The sequence below is a fragment of the Hemicordylus capensis genome, chromosome 5 (assembly GCF_027244095.1).
Source record: "Hemicordylus capensis ecotype Gifberg chromosome 5, rHemCap1.1.pri, whole genome shotgun sequence".
Lineage (NCBI taxonomy): Eukaryota > Metazoa > Chordata > Lepidosauria > Squamata > Cordylidae > Hemicordylus > Hemicordylus capensis.
This window is the reverse complement of record NC_069661.1, coordinates 246,934,406-246,955,541: the sequence shown is the minus strand read 5'-3', so window position 1 is coordinate 246,955,541 and position 21,136 is coordinate 246,934,406. Positions and strand designations below refer to the sequence as shown.

Genomic DNA, 21,136 nt, shown 5'->3' with positions numbered 1-21,136 from the left:
TTGTTGCTGTGCATTCCATAAGGACATCAGTCATGTTGTGCAGTGGCAGTATCGTAGCCAGTCATAGAAACACATTACCCATCTTGGAAACATGCCACCCCACCGAGTGTTGTGTAGTCAACTGATTGGTAAGCTCTTGGGGAATCCTGAGGCTCACCATTGGACTCACCAATGACTGCAACAGTTTGGAAAAGTACTGCCATGTGGAAAAAGCTACTGTTATTAACTAGGCATCAAGCTCTTCCGGAATAGCTGGCGTTCAATTTAGACCTTCCATTTCCACGCAGGAAACAATGGGGTGAATCCGCACTGCCTCATCACCATCACAGATTCACAGCCTATTTGCTAATGAACGATACACATTATGTTTTCCTTCTTAGAAGAAACCTAGCACATAAATCTGGAAAGTATAAGCCTTGTTAATCTATTGACCCACGGCTGATGCATCTCTGTACAGTCACCAGCTGCCTGATGTTTGTCTTCAAATCAGAATTCATAAACAAGGTGCTTTGCCACTTCGCTGCATTTCATCTTCTTGTTAAATGTCTCTTCAAACATCCGGCTCTGTCTGGGAGTGAAATAATTTTTCCAGTCGCCAACGGTGCCTAGAGAATTAATGACAGGAAATGAAAAGCTACTGTGAGAAAGCTGATAGGGCTAACACAACTCAGAGGGAACAGGCTATAACCATTGTTCCCTGTAACAGGGATGCCCGGAGGTTGTTGACTACAACTTCCATAATCCACAGCTGCAACTGAGTTTGGCCCTCTCTGGGCCAGCTCGGGGGTTCTACAAAAAAAGGAAACTTACCGCCTGATCTGGCGGCCTCTGGGGAATGCTATCACGGGGGTCTCCACTGGTTCCCGCTCCCCCTGCTGGCCTCCTTCTGGTCTTTTTAGGACTGTTATGGCCCATTATCAGGCCTTTTCGCCCCTCTCCCTGCTCCCAGTGGCCTGCACGTGTGCACTGGCCATTTGCGTGCCCGGGTCCCACAAGGGGACAATTCATGCTTGCTACCACAATAATGATGGTGCTCCTGCCCTGGTGCATTCAATGGTGAGAAGATGGAGGGAAATGTGGCAATTTGAATTGCTAACACGGTGGCATCCTTCATTCATCCAGCATTCTTCAGGGAATGCTGGATCTTCAGAAAAGGTAAGCCCCTCATCCCTCAGCCAATACCAATGTATTGGCTTGATGTCATCCATGGTGGCCCTAATGTCTCATGTATGATTACTGGGACCAGGTGCATACCAATCCCAATAATGAGCACCATACACAACCCTACTGAAAACCCCTGGTTGAAGGGACTCCAGGAATTTTCCACATGAAAGGTGTGCATACTAGCCATGAGCAGTTTCTCATTTCATCACTGCTGCCAGATAATCAGCCTGTTTGCCTGTTTCTGATGTAACAGCATTATGTTGTCTTCTTCATTTAAAAAAAAGAAATACAACAGATAAGACAAGCAGTTATTGCAGCCTCTTTTAGAAAGACATGTGTCCGGTCTGGTCTGTGTTTGTTTTGAGATAAACCCAGCAACCTCCTCCTGTAGTGCTGGGTGGATAGAGTGGAGTTGGCAGGTGAGACAGAACTGCCGATCAATAAAGATAAAGTCCAGTCAGATAAAGAGGTAGGTGTGCTCCTAGCGCGGAGAACTCGGAGAACTAACACGGAGAACTCAGAGAACTAACGTGGAGACAAGGACCTTGTCTGGGGATCAGCGTCCCACGCACTGAGCATTATTGTGTTCAACTGGGAGTGGTGAAAGGGTGGTATGCTTGGGATTGTAGGCAGAGTTCTGTGAATTCCATATTGTGCAGGAGTGGAGGTCACAAAATCCAGCTTTCTCTGACTTTCAATCTTCATTTAAAACAAAACAAAACCCTACGTTCTAGTCCACGTGGTGGATAAGGCATGGGCAAGACAAAAATGTCCATTTTAAAAGCCTAAGCAAACCTACACTGAGAATCCAGGGACATAGGAAGTTATTCTCAAGGCCAATTCAGACATTCAAGAAGTGTATGTACAGCTAACCCTTGGAGACTTTGTGGTTGCTTGTCTGAAAGCCTTCCCACCTGGAAGCTTCCAGGCCAAATTTTAACATTTGGTTCAAATGCAGAACTAGGAATCTGGGCAAGGGTGATTCGGGGACAACTAGTTGGAGGGAGCAAAGAGGTGGGAAATAACATTATTAGGGCTATACATTAAATACGTATAGAAATAAGGTAATCAATGTCAATCGCTTATTGACTTTATTATGAAGCTTGCTTGACCCTTTCAAACTAATATGGAAAATAGGGAAGCCCAGCCTGGGTTAGGTTGCATGTGAGAACCGCTGGGATCGGGCCTGATCCCAGTTGGGCAGCGCCACCTCTCCTGGCTTTTCAGACCAGCTGTTAGCTGAGGTTAAGGGAGCGAGTGCTCCCTTAAACCCGGCTATCTGCTTGTGTGCGAGCACAGACTGCTTCCAGCCTGGCTGCACACAGAGACAGGTGCCTAGAGTACGCATCTCTTGGGGGAATCCATCAATGCATCACATTTGTTGCATGATGCATTGTGGGATCTTGGGAGGCTGGGATGTATTGTCCCGGCCTCCAGAGCTCCATGCTGCGCCCATTCAGCACGGATCATCTGGGAGTGTGGTCCTCACTCCCAGCAAGGTCAAGTGCCCATCTGGGGGGAAGATGAGTTATTTAAATTAAACAAATAAATGAGTTAAACAAACTTTCCCCCCTGCCCACCTGCCTGGTCGTGTGAACGACCTCACTGTTGTATGAAAGGAGAGAAGAAGTTCAGCACTCTCCTTGATAAGGATGGAAGAGGTCTTAGTGGCCTTTACAACATGCATATGGTGAAGGCATTGCCACTTACTTCATGGCATCTAACCAAGTTTTGAGGAGCCAGCGTGGTGTAGTGGTTAGAGTGCTGGACTAGGACCGGGGAGACCTGAGTTCAAATCCCCATTCAGCCATGATACTTGCTGGGTGACTCTGGGCCAGTCACTTCTCTCTCAGCCTAACCTACTTCACAGGGTTATTGTGAGGAGAAACTCAAGTATGTAGTACACCGCTCTGGGCTCCTTGGAGGAAGAGCGGGTTATAAATTTAAAAATAAATAAATAAAATAAAACGGTCTTTTTGGATTAGAACAAACCTTCTGGTCTGCTTTCCAGGCTAATTTTCTCTTCCTGTCCGAAACCATGTGGCAGGAAAGAGTGGAGTGGGGACAGAGGCCAGCTGAAATCTGCAAGAGAGATGAGCCTGTACCTCCCTGCACATGTGGTTTCACCCAGCCCAGTTTCTGGCCAGGAAGGAAGGGGTGGAGTTGGCCTGGCTCCTGGGAGGCTGGAGGAGTCTCCTCCCTACCTGGCTGCACTGGCTCCTGCTTCCTGTTCCGGGGTAGAGGAGAGAGTGAATGAGTCTCCTTTGAACTATGGAGGCCTTTTAAGAGAATTAATTGAAGCGATAGGGCCATAATGTACCAAGACGGTAATTGTTTGACACCCTGCTGTAAAATTCCAGTCTGGTGGATAGGGGAGTGAAAGTGGGAGTGGAAAATATTTTTTGGGGGGGAGCGCTCGCTACCCCTTGGTTGACACCCCTTGGTGTCATCCCTGAACCTGGGTCACCAGTGAGCATCTACAAAGCAATAAGGGAGGGTGCGATTTGGAGGGGAGAGTTGAAGGAGGGGTGGCTCATCTTCTCTTCCACTTCTCTCCTGCACTCTCCCTTCATCAGCTAATCTCCCAGCCACGGCAAACATGACTATGGCAGCAGCGGAGAGGAAATTCAGAGAAATGGTGGGTGGTGGAAAACCTCTGTATCCTTCCCACCCACCTCTTTTCCTCCTCTCCAAATCACACCCTCTCTTTACAGCAAGCTGCGTTCCAAATACATTGCTCCTCTCATTCTTAGATACCCTGACAATTCAGATGAAATATATATAAACTTATTTCTTTCTGATAAACACACTTAGGTCTCGCATTCAGTAGCCAAATTCTGTACAGCTGCGATTAAAATTCGCTCATGGTGTGTCAGAAACGGTCAATTTTAATCGGCCCTCCTTTTTCTTTTAATTTTGTTTTATCCTTGGGGTAGATTTATTTGATCTGTATTTGATCAAAGATCACAATAGACTGGACTGAACTAAATACCCTCTCTTCCCCTCTTTTTAGATCTTGGCTGGATACCTGGCCCTGTTTAGTATGGCCCTGAGACAGTACAGGCCCCTGAGGGTTTTACCATCTGCCTTCAGAAATGCCATCAGAGCTCAGTGGCATCATTCTTTCTGTAGCCCAGAAGTGTATGACCAACACCTGTGAAGGTTTCCCCTTAGTTCCACTTCCCAATTTACCTTTTCGGAATATCAGCTTCCGACTAGAGGTGAGTGCACAAACTGTATGGTTGGGATCATTGTTTTCTTTCTCGGTGTTACTCTTCATCTCGCTGAATGATGATTTCTTACAGATGTCATGAATGGCGTTCTCACTGGCATTGACCCCAAGGAAGGTGCTTACTTTCTTCACAGCTTTGGAAAGGTCCTGCAAGGTCAACAAGAGCATGTCTAAGGGAACAGAATAAAGCCACTTTGCTGATGCTAAGCAGGAGTTGGTGTGGCCAGAGCCTTGATGGGAGACCCTTGTATGCCCCCTTTGGGGAAGGGGCTGTAGCTCAGTGGAAGAACATCTGTTTTGTATGCAGACAATCCCAGCTTCCTTCCCTGGCATCTCAAGGCAGGGCTGGGAACGACGCCTGCCTGAAACCCTGGAGAAGCTGCTGCCAGTTTGTGTAGATCAGGGATTCTCAACGCTGGATCTCCAGGTGTTATTGGACTTCAGCTCCCATAATCCCCAACCCCTTTGGTTGCGGATTATGGGAGTTGAAGTCCAATAACATCTGGGGACCCAACGTTGAGAATCCCTGGTGTAGACAATACTGAGCTAGATGGACCAATGGTCTGACTCGGTATAAGGCAGCTTCCTATGTTCCTATAAGATAGCATGATCTGCCATGTGCCTGCTCAGCTGCTCAGACTCCATTGAAAGAAGTGTGAGAGCACAATACCCCGGTAGGTTTTACACTTTTCACGAGGACAGGGAGTGCCGAACTTGGGTGCCCAAATGTTGTTGGACTACAACTCCCATCATCTAGCCACAATGGCTGAACAACTGTGGATGTGGGTGGTGGCCATTATAGTCCATCAAAATCTGGCGGTTCAAGTTTGAGATGCCCTGCACTAAGTATTGTGATTTTTCCATAGAAGGTTTGGATTTACACTTTAAAATGGCAAAATAGGGTTTGCTGGTGGACGGCGGGTGGGGGTTGATTTTTGTTTTTGCGGGAAGACAGCACGGGAGAAAGAGTCAACCACCACTCTGCTCTGCAGTCCTCATCAAGAATACCTTCATGGCTGTTCGGAGTAAAAGCAGAGGCACTTCTAACGGGATGAGGCCTTTTTAGCAGACATTTGCAGTCTACAAATTTGAATAAATAAATGATTTAGTTTAATCAAGTAAGCAAGGACAGTACAATTCATTCCACAAAGCTAATGGAATTATATATGTTAAAACATTATGAAAGGGTTGGCTGAACCCTTCATATTCTAAATTGATTTAGTTTTGTGGTGTACCAGATAGAGTGTTGGACTTAGACCAGCCTGGGGGTCAAATCTCTATTCACCCACAGAGCTCATGGGCTGACCTTGGTCCAGTCACTAGCTCTCAGCCTAACCCACCTCACAGGGTTGTTGTGAGAACAGAATGCAGGCTGCTCCTTCTCTTTAGAAGAAAGATGAGATGGACATGAAATCAATATATATGTTTCAAGTGGAATATCTCTCCTCTTCCCCGCTGAGTCTGCTGCTCAAGTCTGCTGCTCAAAGGAGCCTTCAGCACAGCGTGGGTTATGATCTGGCCATGCAGGGGCTCATTGCGCATGTGCGGCAGCCTCCACAATGGCCGCTGCGAGGGGGGAAAGGCCCAGAACAGGCTGAAGAACCGGGCGATTTTTGACATAAGGAAGGCTGGCGGGGGAGGGGCAACCTCCACGGACAGCCCCCCCCCCACACACAATGGCCTCGGAGAAGCCCCCCAGAGGGATAAGTACTAAAAAAACACACAAAAAACAAGCTGGCGGGGGGTGGAGGTGTTCAGCTTGAACACCAGCCGGGTGTGGTTCGGCTTGACCCCAAACCTTCAAACAGAACCAGTTCAATGTCGACCTGTTTCGACATCGAACTGGTTTGCACATCCCTGCTGTAGATCATGTCCACCAATAGGTCTGCTGATTTTAAACCAAGGCTCATAAAAGAGATAAACTGATCCTCTGTCTTTCCTGCCATGCTTATGGGGTTGGTTTTTAAAAAAAATATTTGGTGGTGTTCATTTCTTTCTTTTTTAAATATATATATATAAATTGTACACACACACACCTATTGTTGTTGCCCCCCCCCCTAAAAAAATCCTTTTCACAGAAACTTTAAGGTTTTGTTGTTGTTGTTTTTGCTGGAGGTGGTTGGAGGAGGTGTCCTTGGACTCTTTGAGAAAAGTCAGGATGGTGTATTTACCTTTGTCATGTCTTCGTAAAACAAGAACAGGACGTTTTTGCCGCTGGTGTACTCCTCCCAGCTTAAAATGTGATCAAACCAGGACCCACAGACAACTGTAAAGACAGCAGAGTGAGATCTGAGTAAGCTCTGCACAACCAGGAAGATTCCTGGCCCCAAGCAGGAGCGCCCTACCTCGGGACTACAACTTCCCATCACCCACAATGTGGCTTTTGATAAAACATCTCAATAATATTTCATCGCTTTAAAATAAAGGGATTGCAGAATTATGGCAATTAAAACAGCAGAGAGAGAACAAAAATGAATGACATACTAGCACTGCATAGGAAGAAGGAGGCTTGGTGCAGGCAAAGGGTTTTTTCACTTATCCCTGCTTCCCTCTGCTGCCCCATTCCCCCCTCCCAAACATGTCCCTGAAGGTCTCTGCATCCTCCAAGGAAAATATATCCCTGTGCCTAATAAATTTTTTTTAAAAGCTTAAAAATGAAGGCATTGCAAAACAACAATAATTTAATAAGTATATAAAACAGCACCGAGAGATCAACAAATGCCCAAATGCCTGATAATTTCAAAATGCCTTTACTTGATTCTAAAAGCCAAAGGAGAGCGAGTTCTGTGGGTCACCAAAGAGAAGTCATTCTGGGAGGTGCTGTTCCTTGATAAACCTGACCCCGAGGGGACCTGGTGAAGGTCCTCATCCAAAGGGCCACCCTATGGGAGAAGGAGCTACCAGAGATGCCCTTGACCCAATCTTAGACCCAAACCCTGTTTCACGCAATTTCTGGGAATTTCTGTAAGCTAACACAAACCTTCATGACAGGACAACATAATTTGGTGTATAGAAACCTACAAACAGATAGCATCAGGGGCAGCCCAAGGAATTTTGTTGTTGTAAACCGCCTAGAGACTTGCGTTTTGGGCAGTATACAAATGTGTTTAAATCAATCAATCAATTGCTGCACCTAACGTGAGGCATCAAATGATGCCTTGCCCCACATCCCCTTTCAATAGCAACCTTTGCAAACTTTGAAAGTGGCAGGGGTGGGGGGAGGCAGGGAGGAGGGACGGTGGCCGGCGGCCGGCAGCCTCCTCTCCTCGTGCTCCTTGCAGATATTGTGATGGTGAGGAGAGCCCGTCTAGCAAGCACGAATCGTCCCCTTTGTTAATCAGGGTCCATCCTGGTTTGCATTCGAATGGAGATGTGTGAGCACTGTAAGATATTCCCCTAGGGCATCTGCTTCTGCAGGCTTACATACAGAAGGTTCCAAGTTCCCTCCCTGGCAGCATCTCCATGAGAGGGCTGAGAGAGACTCCTGCCTGTAACCTTGGAGAAGCCGCTGCCAGGCTGTGTAGACAATACTGAGCTAGGTGGACCAAGGGTCTGACTCAGTTTAAGCCAGTTTGCGATGTTCCTAAGACAAAGGACAGATGAATGAATATAATGGACCAATGGAATGACCAGGGGGTGTAGGGAGCTTGGTGAGGCCAGGGGGACAAAGTCTGACTGGTGGGGGTGTTTCTTCGCACGCACGAAGCAGACACCCTCCAAGCCACGCCCCCTGCATCTGCTGTCAAACACAAGGGGGCGGGGCCAGTGCCGAGAACGGGGCTGTCACAGCCCTGGCAGAGTTCCATTTCCCTTGTCGGAGGTTGGTGGAATCGAGCTCCCTTTCAGCAATTCCACCAACCGCTGACAGGAGAAATGGAACTCTGCCGGGGCTGTGACAGTCCCATTCTCGGCACGGGCCCCGCCCCACTTGCGTATGATGTCAGATGCAGGGGAGGGGCCAGTGCCCGGTGTGTGTGTGGGGTAGAGTTCCATCCCTCCCCAGACAGCATTTCATTGAAACGCTGACTGCAGAGGAGAGGGGCACGTCTCATGCTCCTAGTTGCTGAGCACTTTGCTCGCTGGCTGGGTGCGGGAGGGGACAAGGAGGCGCCCTGTCTGAGGGGAAGCCTAGGAGGCCCCCCAGATGCTTGGGGCCTGGCAACTGATTCAGTATATGGCAGCTTCCTAGGTTCTGATGGTCCCAAAGAGCTGCTCCGATGGTGATGGGGGGGGCACCCTCATGGTGTAGTGGTTAGAGTGCTGGACTAGGACCGGGGAGACCCGAGTTCAAATCCCCATTCAGCCACAATACTTGCTGGATGACTCTGGGCCAGTCACTTCTCTCTCAACCTAACCTACTTCACAAGGTTGTTGTGAGGAGAAACTTAAGTATGTAGTACACCGCTCTGGGCTCTTTGGAGGAAGTGCGGGATATAAAAATGTAAATCATCATCATCATCATCATCATCTGCCACCTGAGGTACTGCTTCTCCTTTCCTCATGAAAGGGCCACTCCTGGATAACATAATGTGTTTTGAAATTCTTTGTAAGCCACCTCCACGGCATGGAGAGGCCAGGAAGAAATATTTTGAAAGGGAAAAAAGGGCAGGTAATCTCAGGGAACATCTTAAGTGACTATTGTTTCATTTTTAATAGGACAAATTGCAAGAGCACTTGATGTTCCTTTGCTAATGACTCCAATGTTTGTTGCTGGGCTGATCTTTGGATCTCCAGCTCTGTGGGAACAAATGTTTACAGCCAAGCAATAAAGCGGGCTGAGAAGTGTTTCGATAACAGGAATGAAGCCCTCATGCTCTTGACCCCAGCAGCGGGTTTAACTCTGCTGTAATAAACGTGTGCCTTTCGGTCCTTGGAATCGACAGCTCAAAATAGCTTGTGAGGGCTCCGGGCACAGAGTGTTAAGACCTGATATCTGCACACAGAATTCTACATCTTCTCGGGGTGCAGAGCTAGCCAGAGGCTTGGGCACTTGAAGGATTTTTAAAGTTTTTAAAGTATACAGCAAGTAATATGACATGTAACCATGACTATCTATGCCCTGCGTGGGTTCTTGGTCATCTGCAAATGGCAGCCATAGGGGATGGGGAAGTGGATCTAGGCTGAGATCACAGTGAAAGCAAAGGGTTAAATCCTCCCTCCCTCATACCGTAGACCCAATCTGGATTAGGGGCTGCACAGCTGCTATTTACAAACACAAAACAACCATGCAGGGTCAAGCAACATGTTCAAAATTGCATCAAGTTTGACTCTATAAAAACCAGGAACCAGGCCTCTATTCTGCAGCAGACACAGAGCTCCCCTGCTGGTTGGATGTCGCCCAGAGATGGAGAATTGTCTGTTTAGCAGTTTAAGGTCTCCCTCTTTAAGAAAGCGGACATTTGCTGTAAATTGATTCCGAGTTCTAAATTCTGCTCAGTGTTGAATATGTTCATCGTTTCATTTCAGCGGCCGATTGCATCAGTACATTTAATACATTGTGGAGGAAATTCACATTAGTGAAACTTCAAAGATGCCATTACGTTCTAGAATTTACAAGGCAAGAGAGAGAAGAGGTAACATCAGTCCTACCATTTCCTTTTAGGAACATCTCTAGGAAATTAGGCCAAGTATCTATCGTGGGGAGGTTTGGATTCTCTCGGTAATAATGGTACATGGAAACGGCAATGTCTTTTGGATTTCTGATAATGTAGATAGCCTGCAAACAAAGATAGCATATTACTAAGAAAAGGATAGGCTCTTCTTACAGGGTGCTTCTCTTTATTATTTTCTCTCTCTTGAGGACTATTGTACCTCCTTACCACTCCCACCCCCAAAGTCTTTGAGATCAGGCTTTATGTCTTGCTGCATAACCAGAGTTGACTACATGTTTGAGGAAGTGGCAGAGCCAGAGATAGGGGGCCCAGGTTCTCCTCCATCCTGGCAGCCCTGCGGGGTATGCTGTGCACGCACAAGTGGCATGGCCCAAGCTCCAGAGGATGCATGTGAGCCCTCCGGAGCTGATTCCCAGCTAACATTTGCTGGCTGGGTGCATTTATTTTCTTTTCTCTCCCTCGTTGGAAAGAAAGGGAAATAAATGCACCCAACCAGCATTTGCTGGCGGGAAATCCACTCATGTGGGCCCTCCAGAACTTGGGCTGTGCCCACTTTTTGTGTGACGTCATGCACAAGAGGCATGGCTAGAGCCCCTGGAAGGGTCATGTGAGCCCTCCAGGGCTTATTCCCAGCCTCCATTTAGGGGTGTGCATGAACCAAAAATGGTGGTTGGTTCAAATTCGAATCGAATTTGAGCTGAACCACATGCTGCCGAACTGGTTCGGTCATTTGACCAGGTTTGATTCAGCTCAATCTTGGACTCAACCTCCCATGGTTTGATCCATGATCAAACTGCCAAACCAGCCCAGTTCAAAGCAAACCAGTTCAACACCAAACTGTTCATTTGACCCAACTGGTTGGGTGGTTCTGCGGCTAATACTTGTAAAGGAGGATTTGGTGAGGATTCCCCTTTACAAGTAAAGGGATGAGAGTTCTGGCTTCTGTGAAGGGGCAGTGGGTGTGTGTGAGATAAGTAGTTAAAGGGTCTTCTTATCACCAAGCACACTACTGGCACCATTGCTCACCCACCCATAGCAAAAGCACATGCGATCCTCCCTCCTTTGCCAAGCCGCCTGTTTAGGAAACTCCCAGGAACTGGGTGGCCAGGTTCCTTTGAACCCATCCATTCTATTATAACTCCACCCATGGTTTGAGAAGGGGCTATAGCTTAGAGATAGAGCACCTTTTTTAAATTGCAAAAGATCCTAGGTTCCATCTCCACTTAAAGGATCAGGAAGCAGGTGATGAGAAAGACCTCTGCCTCAGAGCTTGGAGAACTTCTGCCAGTCAGAATAGACAGTCCTGGGCTCGAGTGAAAACTCAGGATTTCCCTACCTTGGATCCCCTGATATGGTTGGACTACAACTCCCATCATCCCTAGCCACAATGGCCTTCCCACTAAGAACACAGGAAGCTCTCTCATACCAAGTCATATCATTGGTCCATCTAGCTCAGTATTTTCAGCACTGACTGGCAGTGACTTTCCTAGGCTTCAGGTGACGGTCCTTCCCAGCCATGCCAGGGATTGAGCCTTCTGCATGTAAAGGCACCTTCTGCAGGTAAAGCAGATGCTCCACCACTGAACTACAGCCCCATCCCCATTGTGACTGAGAATGATGGGAGATGTAGTCCAACAACATCTGGGGACCCATGGTTGGGAGCCCCTAGTCTAACTCAGTGCTAGGTAGCTTCATATTTGTTCAGCTTGGTGAGACCCAAATTGTGCAGACTGGTGTAGAACATAGAAACATAGGAAGCTAACATATACCGAATCAGACTATTGGTCCATCTAGCGCAGTATTGTCTAGAGACTTTATGCAGACTGGCAGCAGCTTCTCCAAGGCTTCAGGCAGGAGCCTCTCTCAGACCTATCTTGGATATGCCAGGGAGGGAACTTGGAACCTTCTATATGCAAGCATGAAAGTGCTCTTCCCAGAGCGGCTCCATCCCCAAAGAGCATATCTTACAGTGCTCACACATGTCGTCTCCCATTCATATGTAACCAGGGCAAATCCTGTTTAGCAAAGGGGACAATTCATGGTTGCTACTAGAAGACCAACTCTCCCCCCAGAAGTACTTATTCCAGATGGTTTACAGCTTACATTCAATGGGGAATCCGTATGGACAGGGTAAGTGGCTAAGAGTGGACCAGCACAAGGCAGGAGTCAATGAAAGAGCATACCCCTTATATAACTCCTTTGGAATGGTGAAAAGAACCTGACCCAAGGGAGTGGGGGAGCATCCCATGCAGTAGAAAGAGGGAAGGGAAGTTCAGAGGCAGTTGAGGGAGAGAGGGAGAAAGAAGCAGACAGTTGAGTGGTTTAAAATAACTTGAACAGCTTGGGCCCAGGGCATTTAAGAGAGCCCTTTCTTCTTCATGAACTCTACCACCTATTAAGTACATCGAGGGAGGTCCGGTTGCAGTTACCACAAGCTTGTTTGGTGGCGACCCAAAACTGGGCCTTCTCTAGGGTTGCCCCAGGGATCTGGGACACATTCCCAAATAAAATCAGAACCTCTCCATCTCCAGCTGTTTTTAAGCACCATCTGAAAATGCACCTATTTTATTAGGCTTTTAGTTCATAATTTGTAAAGTGTTATTGATAGTAATTTTAAATTGTTTACAATGATCTAATGTTTGAATTGCTTATCATTTTAATCTGTAAACCACCCAGAGATTTAAATACTGGGCAGTATATAAATGTGAAAAATGAATGAATGAATGAATGAATGAATGAATGAATGAATAGATCACTCTTGGAACTGACTATGAGTTCTCATTAGCCTGGAACATGACCTATTGACTCATAATATTCTGTCCATGGTCAGTTTTCAATAATTATTCACCACCGTTTTTTTGTTAAGAGCCTGTCTCTGGAGTTTAATTCCTACCATTACCTTCTCTGGATTTGGCAAAGGCGAGAGGAAATTAACACTCCAGGAAGCTGTCACACACCAGAAAGTGACAGCTAGTAAGGGTTCCTAGAAAATGATTACACACACACACCACACAACACACACACAGTGGGAAGCATCCAGACTGTTAGTTATTACTAAGCACCACTGAAATCAACGTCACAAGTTAGTCAGGACTAACTTAAGTCCCATTGGCTTGGTCTGGATGCTCTCCAATGTCTACCAGAACCTTTTAAAACCCTGCTGGTTCAGGCCAAAGGCCAATCCAATCCAGTCCAGCATCCTGCTTCACACAGTGACCAATCAGGTGTATCTGGGAAGCCCGTAAGCTGGGCGGGGGGTAGGGCAACATCTCTCTCTCTCTCTCCCCCTCTCTCTCTCTCTCTCTCTCTCTCTCTCTCTCTATCTATCTATCTATCTATCTATCGTTTGTGTACCTTCAGGACTGCCTCTCCCATCCAACTTCGCCCTGCCCTGTGAGGCCGTCTCAGGTGGGCCTTCTCAGAGTTCCGGGCCCAGGGGAGGTAAGTGAGGCCCAGGCACATGGGAGGGCCTTCTCTGTTGCAGACGCCTTCTTATGGAACACCTTGCCTCCTGAGATTCGTAATGCCCCCTCCCTTCTGTCCTTTCAGAAGCTTCTGAAAAGATCTATTTTACCAGGTTTTTAGTTTTGGGGGCGGGGAGGAGGTTGTTTTTTGTTTTGGTCTTCGCTGTTGTTTTAATTTATGTAAACCGCCTTGTGTCTAAGGAAGTCAGGCGCTCAATAAATTTGCTAAATAAATAAGCATGCATATAGGAAGCTGAACATAAAACTTGGGTTATCACAGTGCAAGTATCAGAGAACATACACCAATTTTCAAGAACAGAGTGTGTTTAACTAGAGATAAAATAATATATTGTCTAGGTTACCTTGCATTGTTTGTTCTTGAAAGTGGGTGGCAACATGTTGCTATCCAAGTGGGTTGGAATGATCCTCTTGCATGAAAGACGGTCCAGTTGGTCCAGTTTGGAAAGATCTCCAAATTCAATTGGAGAAGTTAAAGCAACGCTGGGTGCATAAAGATGCATAATAATTTCAGCAAGCCAATGGGTGCCTATGGGGAAGGGAAGAGAAAGAAGCATCATATCAGCAAACATTGTTTCATAACTTGGGATACCAAGGTTATGTGCAGAGGAGGAACGTCAACAGCCATTTGCCTGATCACAAGTGATAAGAATAATTCCCAGGTAACTAGGCAGGAGGATCTGAGATAACTTGGGTGGGGAGATTTGCAAGCCTGACACAGGGGGTCCTTTCTGAAGAACAATTAGAGTTACTTCCTCCTAATGCTACTATGGCAAGAGCTCTAAACCTGCCTTGTTATGGGGGTGTAGGGAGCATCACTATGGTGATGGTGGCAGTCGTGGGAACTTCTTTCATAGTCACTTTGCCCATACAAGTCAAAGGGGTGTTGAGATTGACCAGACCAGATCACCAACTGCTTTGGGTCTAGGGCTGTGCAATGTTTATTTATTTATTTATTATTTATTTATTTAGTTAGTGCATTTTTATACCACCCTAACCCAAGGTCTCAGGGTGGTTCACAACAAATAAAAACAAAACATTAAAATCAATTAAATATTTAAAACAGCGTAAAACAAATCAATAAATAATCCAAAATTTAAAAAAGTTACAAAGTTAAAAAGCTAAAAGGCCTGGGTAAAAAGACAAGTCTTTAGAGACTTTTAAAAAGCTGCTAGAGATGGAGAGATCCTTATTCCCACGGGAAACGTGTTCCAAAGTTTTGGGGGGACAAAAGAGAAGTCCCGTCCCTGGGTGGCCACCAGACGACATGAAGGTAGCCACAGACAAACCTCCCCTGATGTACACAGTGGATAATGGGGATCATGCAGAAGAAGACACTCTCTGAAGTACCGTGGGCCTAAACTGTTTAAGGCTTTATAGGTTATAACCAGCACTTTGTATTTTGCCTAGAAACTTATTGGCAGCTAGTGCAACTCCTGTAATATAGGAGTAATATGGTCTCTTCGAGATGACCCGGAGACCAACCTGGCTGCTGCATTTTGTACTAATTGCAGTTTCCGGACTACGTACAAAGTCAGCCCCATATAGAGAACATTGCAGTAATCACGTCTGGAGGTTACCAACAAGTGTACTACTGTTTTGAGATCATGAACCTCAAGAAACGGACGCAGCTGGCGTATCAACCGAAGCTGATAGAAAGCGTTTCTGGCCACTGCCTCATCCTGGGGAACCAGGGAAAGGTGTGGATCCAGAAGCACTCCCAAACTGCGTACCTGTTCCTTCTGAGGAAGTGTGACCCCATCTAGAACAGGTAGATCAATATCGCTTCCCGAGTGACGACCCCACCTTGTTTTGTCAAGTACCTCTGTCTTGTCTGGATTCAGTCTCAGATTGTTATCCCTCATCCAGCCCATTACTGCTTCCAAGCAGGCATTCAGGGAGGATATGCCTTCTCCTGATGATGTTGACATGGAGAAATAGATTTGGGTGTCATCAGCATACTGATAACACCCAGCACCAAATCTCCGGATGATGTTGGATCTGGAATCCCGGAAATGGTCCAATAAAGGCCATTTTGGAGGTTATTAGAGATAATTCCAGTCCCAAATAGGGAGGCCTATTTCAGATTGGAATTATCCAATAAGGCTTCAGGGATTTCTGGAGCATTTCCAGAAAATTATCAGCATTCCGGAGCTCCAAATAAATAATAAGCAGAAATACAAAACGGAGCCCACATTTTCCCCCTGATCATGGTTGGGGGTGGGGAAGAAGCAAGTCATTTTCTTCCATCTTTCTGCCCACCTGCCTGCCTCTTCGTGCTTTTATTTCTTTATTTAACTGATTATTTACACACAAATTTAATTTTGTTCTTAAAAGCTTTCAATTCCCGAATGTCACATCACCTCCCCTGTGATTCAGATATGACATCACTTTTCTTCAGCAATTCTCATATGTGAGTATAATTTCTGAGTTACATTTTAAAAAAATAACTTTGATACAATGGCTTTTCGGATTCACTTATAATTAAATACACAGTATCCTGCCATCCTTACCTACCTGTGGCCCAACTTTCAAAGCTCCCTGTATAGCCATCCCCACCCATAGCAATTCTTTTTTACTTTCCCCATAACTTCAATGGGGATTTTTGCCGAAAATGATCAAATTTCTGGAAGGAAATACAATACTGAATCTTAGACCAGAATTTTAAAGGGTCCAAAGAACCCAAAACCGATATCTATGGTTCCATATCAGATCGGATTTGAATCAGATCCAGAACTTGTGGTTGTGCACAGGCCTTTTCAGGTGTAGTCAATTTCATTCCCAAGGAAAAGAGAAGAAAAATGAAAATTTCTTGATCTGTGGGCATTGCTGCACAAATGCCTTGCATTTGTTAAATTCCTCCCTTCTCAAGAGTCACATTGAAAATATGCTCATCATTTCATGTGCTTAAATAAATACTTGGGTGGGGAAATTTTTAAGAAAAGACATCCAAAACTGTTCTGCACATTGGTGGGGATGAGACTGTTTCTCATCATGGACATGGCTTATTTATTCATTTTGATCATTCTAGTCTGCCTTTCCACCCCAAGATAGACCACCAAAAGGACTTACAAACATTGGATGGGACAGAAGCACGGGCATAAGGTAAACTTCCCTCTCCCCCCCCACCATGGTCCATATCCTGATTTATGCAATAAAGGAACAAGCAAATCAGAGCTAACAATGCAATTAACACTGATTGACTGGCTGACTGATTGATTGTTCAGTTTTTATACTGCTTTTCATAAGGCATCCCAAGGCAGTTTACAAAAATTAAAATACACTAAAACTCCACAAAATCACATTTAAAACCTTAAAATCAGTTAAAGGGCAAAACCCATAAAACAAACACACACACACACACACTCCATAAAAAAGACAAACAGAAGCAGGATTTCTGAGAGATCCGGCAGCCCCTAAGGGGTAAAAGCCTGAACAATATAAAAGGCCTTTAGCTGTTTTTTTAAAGCAGTCACAGATGTCAAAGAGCGGACGTGCACTGGGAGAGCAGTGAATAACATAGTTCCACCCTCAGTTCCTGCACATCAAGGCAGGAGTTCCCAACCTTAGGTCTCCATATATTGTTGGACTACAAATCCCATCATCCCCTGCCACAATGGCCAATGGTCATAGTAGCAGGGGACAATGGGAGCTATAGTCCAACAACATCTGGGACCCAAGACTGGGAATCCCAGCATCAGGGATTAAAGGGAAAGCTTTCTAGATCAGAGAGCAGTTTTCTACAGACAGATTCACACCCCATCATTGCTTTTCCAGAAATCAATTAGGCTGTATTTGATTTGTCAGTTTTTAATTTTACAATAAACCCTCCAAAGACTGGTTTGATCAGAGACCATAGCAGGACAGAAAAAAAGTGTCTGTGTGGCGGGGGGGGGACACACATAAATATCATAGGTGATGGTTTGACATGGGCTTTAAAATACATCCACCAAATTTGTGAAACGTTGTTACAAAGCATAGTCACAGAGCTTTCCCTGTGTTAGAGCCCAATTCCATCACTCAGCAAGCTAAAACATGAAAGGAGGAGTCAATTTCACAAGCTAGTGACTTGTGAGATTAACCTAGATGCTTTCAAGTCAGTACTTACAGTTTTAGTTGATTAACCATGCTGATCAATCAAGGAAAACTGTATAGTCCGAATAACTAAATCAAATCAGTGGCAGGGAAAAGAGGGAAAGGAACAAGGAGATATTGTATATTAATGGTTCCATCCTGTATGCTATAGGATGGATCTCCTAGGCTGAACAAGAGACAAAGTCCCAGTTTTCACTAGGATGCTAAACATGCCTGGACTCATGAGAATGCTCCTCCATGCAAAATCATTCCCCGCACATAGAAATTTAGTATCCCTCTAGATGTCAGAATCCCTGACAACTAATTTTCTCTGTGGAGTGGATTTTTTTTTTTTCTATGGAGAAGCATTCCATCATGGGATCCCCCACCTGTAGTCTGAAGTAGAACATCCCAGAACCAGACTGATACCTCACTGATGACTTGTCCAATGATCTGTCCAGATCAGTACTAGAACTGTCTCTTGAACTTCAGTCAGGCTTCCTAGAGGTAACTTCAGAGCAAGCCATTTGTGGGATGCCCTTGTGCCAAACAATCCTAAGCATGCTTACTCAGAAGCAAGTCCCCACTGAGTTCACTGGGGCTTACTCCCCAGGAAGTATACACAGGATTGCCGCCCTAAGCAATAGATGTCAATTCTACCCTGCTGCTTTCCCCAATCTTGCATGCAACATTTTCCATTCCAGTTAACTCAGCCTGGAATTGCAAAGCATAGGTTAGAATTCTCGCTGCAAGTTTCAAGCAAGACTTTACCAGACTTTGGATAGGAAGCCAAAAGGATATCATCTTCTCTAGCCTCAAAAGTAGCCAGGGACTTTAAAAGCTCTGGTGATGATCTTGTGGTAAAAGTAATGCCATTGAAAGTATGGATGAGATTGTCTTCACTCTGCAGCGACATTTGGAATATCGTCCAGGGACTCTTGCTTGATCAGATACTGCCTCTACAGTGAGAAGACAACTGAGAGAGGGGTGGAACTGAACAGGACATATTTATACACCTTGTAACATCTTGAAGTGGTATTGCAGGGCTTATCTTTATGGATTCCAATAACGATAAAGCAATAGAAAGGTTATTAAGATAAACTGCAATTACAAAAAATATCTGGTTCACTGAAATGGGGCTTTGCAGGGAAAGAAACAGAAAACACCAGGAGTGGAAAATAACCAGGACTGCAATTAAACCCATGACTGCAGCATGCTGATTCACAAATGGGGCTCTTAGTGTGAGTGGCATGTTGTCTCTGTGGGTTAATGAGTTCCTAATGAGCTCTCTCTGTCTCTCTCTCTCTCTCTCTCTCTGTGTGTGTGTGTGTGTGTGTGTGTGTACATGTACATGCTCAACAACTCTGTAGAAACACTGCATTGTTATGGCTATAGCAAAACTTCCAACATTTGTCAGAGGAAAATTAAGTTAGAAAAGAACTCCTTCGGGTCCAACTGGCTCATTCTGTTACAGAACATTGTGAGCCTTCACTTCAAGACATACTTTTTTGTGCATCTCTGTTAACCAATACTCCTAGCTCCAGTTTACGGTTCAGGTGGACCTCATTATCCACATGGGTTCTGTTCCCATCAATTTCCACGAATAATGAAAATGCAGATGAGAACTTAAGTCAATGTCAATTGGGAGAGTTAGGTTCTTGGAGGGCAAAAAACCCAATAAAAAGACAGAAATTGGAGAAATAATGTACCGTTCCATGCCCTTCAGGTTTCCATCTGTCCAGTAATGTCCCCTGCAAACCCCCCAATGTGCTGATTTCCCATAAAAACAAGTTGCTCTAGTAAGAACTAATCAGCCTACTTTCCTTTCACTATCTCTACATCTGGACTAAATTTGGTGCAAATCAAGGTCTACAAGTTAGATATATTGCGCCTCAAATGTTCATGTATCCGTCATCTTGGATTAGGTGGATGTCATCATTACAAACTGCACCACTGAGGTGTCCCTGTGTGTCACTTACTAAAGCTGTTCCAAATTTGGTTCAAATCAGTTAGACACTCCTCAGATTAGTGCACTTGCGCCTCAAAAGTTTATGCATCCCCCATCTTGGATTGGGGTGAGTAACATCATCACAAACTACACCATTGGGGTATCCCTATGTGTCAATTCAGCTGTAGCAAATCTGGTTCAAATCGGTTAGACTGTCCATAAGTTAGTGCACTTGTGCCTCAAAAGTTTACGTATCCAACATCTTGAACTGGGGCAGATGACATCGTCACAAACTTTGCCATTGAGATGTCCCCATGTGTCCCTACAGCTGGGTTCAAATTGGTTAAGCAGTTCACAAGTTAGCTCACTTGCGCCTCATAGGTTTATGATTCCGCCATCTTGGATTAGGGTGGATGACACCATCACAAACTATGCCATTGAGGTGTCCCTGTGTGTCACTCACTGCGATTGTACCCAATAAGTAGGTTAGGCAGTCCAGAAATTAGCCCGCTGGCACCTCAGAAGTTCACATGACCACCATTTTGAATTGGAGTGGATTACATCATCACACACCACACCATTTGGGCATCTCTATGTGCCCCTACAGCTGTAGCAAATTTGATTCAAATCGGTTAGGTGGTTCACAAGTTAGCCCACTTGCACCTCAAAAGTTTACACAGCCAGCATCTTGGATCGGGGTGGATGGCATCATCACAAACTATGCTGCTGAGGTGTCCCTATGTGCCCCTACAACTGTACCCAATATGGTTCATATTGGTCCAGGCATTGTGAAGCTGATAGAGGGGATGCACGGACACACAGACACACACACACAGAATGCCGGGTGATCTCATAAGCCTACTGGAAAGTAGGCTAAAAATTGCAGCAGTGTCGGGAGAAATATTTTTTAGGAAAAGCCACAAAGTGGCTCCAAGCAGCAAAGTGGTGGCCAGAAATGACCTCAGAGGTCATTTCTGGCCACCTAGGAACTGTGGATAGGTGAATTTTAACTCCTTTTTGTATCTATGAATAACGAGGCCAGGTGCACCATGGGTGCCAGGGCTGCAGATAACAAGGCCCACCGTAAACCTCCAGTTCTAAACTTATCTAACAATGATGAACTTAATATAAAATTTAGTTTAGCAACACCCTTGAAGCTCTAATCCAGGCGTTCTCAAACTTGGATTCTTAGATGTTGTTGGACTTCAACTCCCATCATTCCCAGGCAAAATCACCAGGATGGGAGTGGTGGTTCAACAATATCATGTGACCCAAGTTTGAGAACTACTCCACTTCTATGATTTGGGACAAGCATGCCTGGAGAATTGCCTTCTCCCACTTTAACTTAACTGGTAACTGAGATTTTCTTCAGAGGCCCTTCTCTTGGTCCCTCAGCCCTTGAAAGAGAGGCAGGTGGTGAGCCATGACTGGGCCTTCTCTGTTGTGTTGCCCCAACTCTGAGATGCTTTCCCCAAGGAGTGTTGCCTGGTAGGGATGTGCATAGAACCGGTTTGCCTGGTTCGGTTTGAATTCGAACCGGTTTTGAACTGGTTTGGACCTCCAAAAGTGGGTGGGGTGGTAGCTGGCACCCATGGCTACCTGCCATCCAAACCCCAAAGCAATC

At 45.6% G+C, this 21,136-nt stretch overlaps 1 protein-coding gene and 1 non-coding gene across 2 annotated transcripts; one reads left to right on the top strand and one right to left on the bottom strand.

Annotated features, from left to right (window-relative positions):
• Window positions 1-486: 486 nt before the first annotated feature.
• LOC128327668 (sulfotransferase 1C2-like) lies at window positions 487-18,480 on the bottom strand. Its single transcript, XM_053256725.1, has 6 exons — window positions 18,336-18,480; window positions 13,835-14,019; window positions 9,986-10,112; window positions 6,568-6,662; window positions 4,357-4,543; window positions 487-605 (listed from the first exon to the last, which is right to left on the bottom strand). The coding sequence occupies exons 1-6, from the start codon at window positions 18,478-18,480 to the stop codon at window positions 487-489; spliced, it is 858 nt and encodes a 285-aa protein (XP_053112700.1).
• On the top strand, window positions 2,770-2,899 carry LOC128328616 (U6atac minor spliceosomal RNA). The gene has a single exon (XR_008309338.1). It is a non-coding gene; the product is annotated as a U6atac minor spliceosomal RNA (small nuclear RNA).
• Window positions 18,481-21,136: the final 2,656 nt, after the last annotated feature.

Coding starts and splice junctions, on each gene's coding strand:
- LOC128327668 (XM_053256725.1), bottom strand. CDS start 18,480: ATGTCGCTGCAGAGTGAAGACAATCTCATCCATACTTTCAATGGCATT. Junction 14,020..18,335: donor GGCTTCCTATCCAAAGTCTG/GTAAAGTCTTGC, acceptor CCTTCCCCATAG/GCACCCATTGGCTTGCTGAA. Junction 10,113..13,834: donor TCAAGAACAAACAATGCAAG/GTAACCTAGACA, acceptor CTTTGTTTGCAG/GCTATCTACATTATCAGAAA.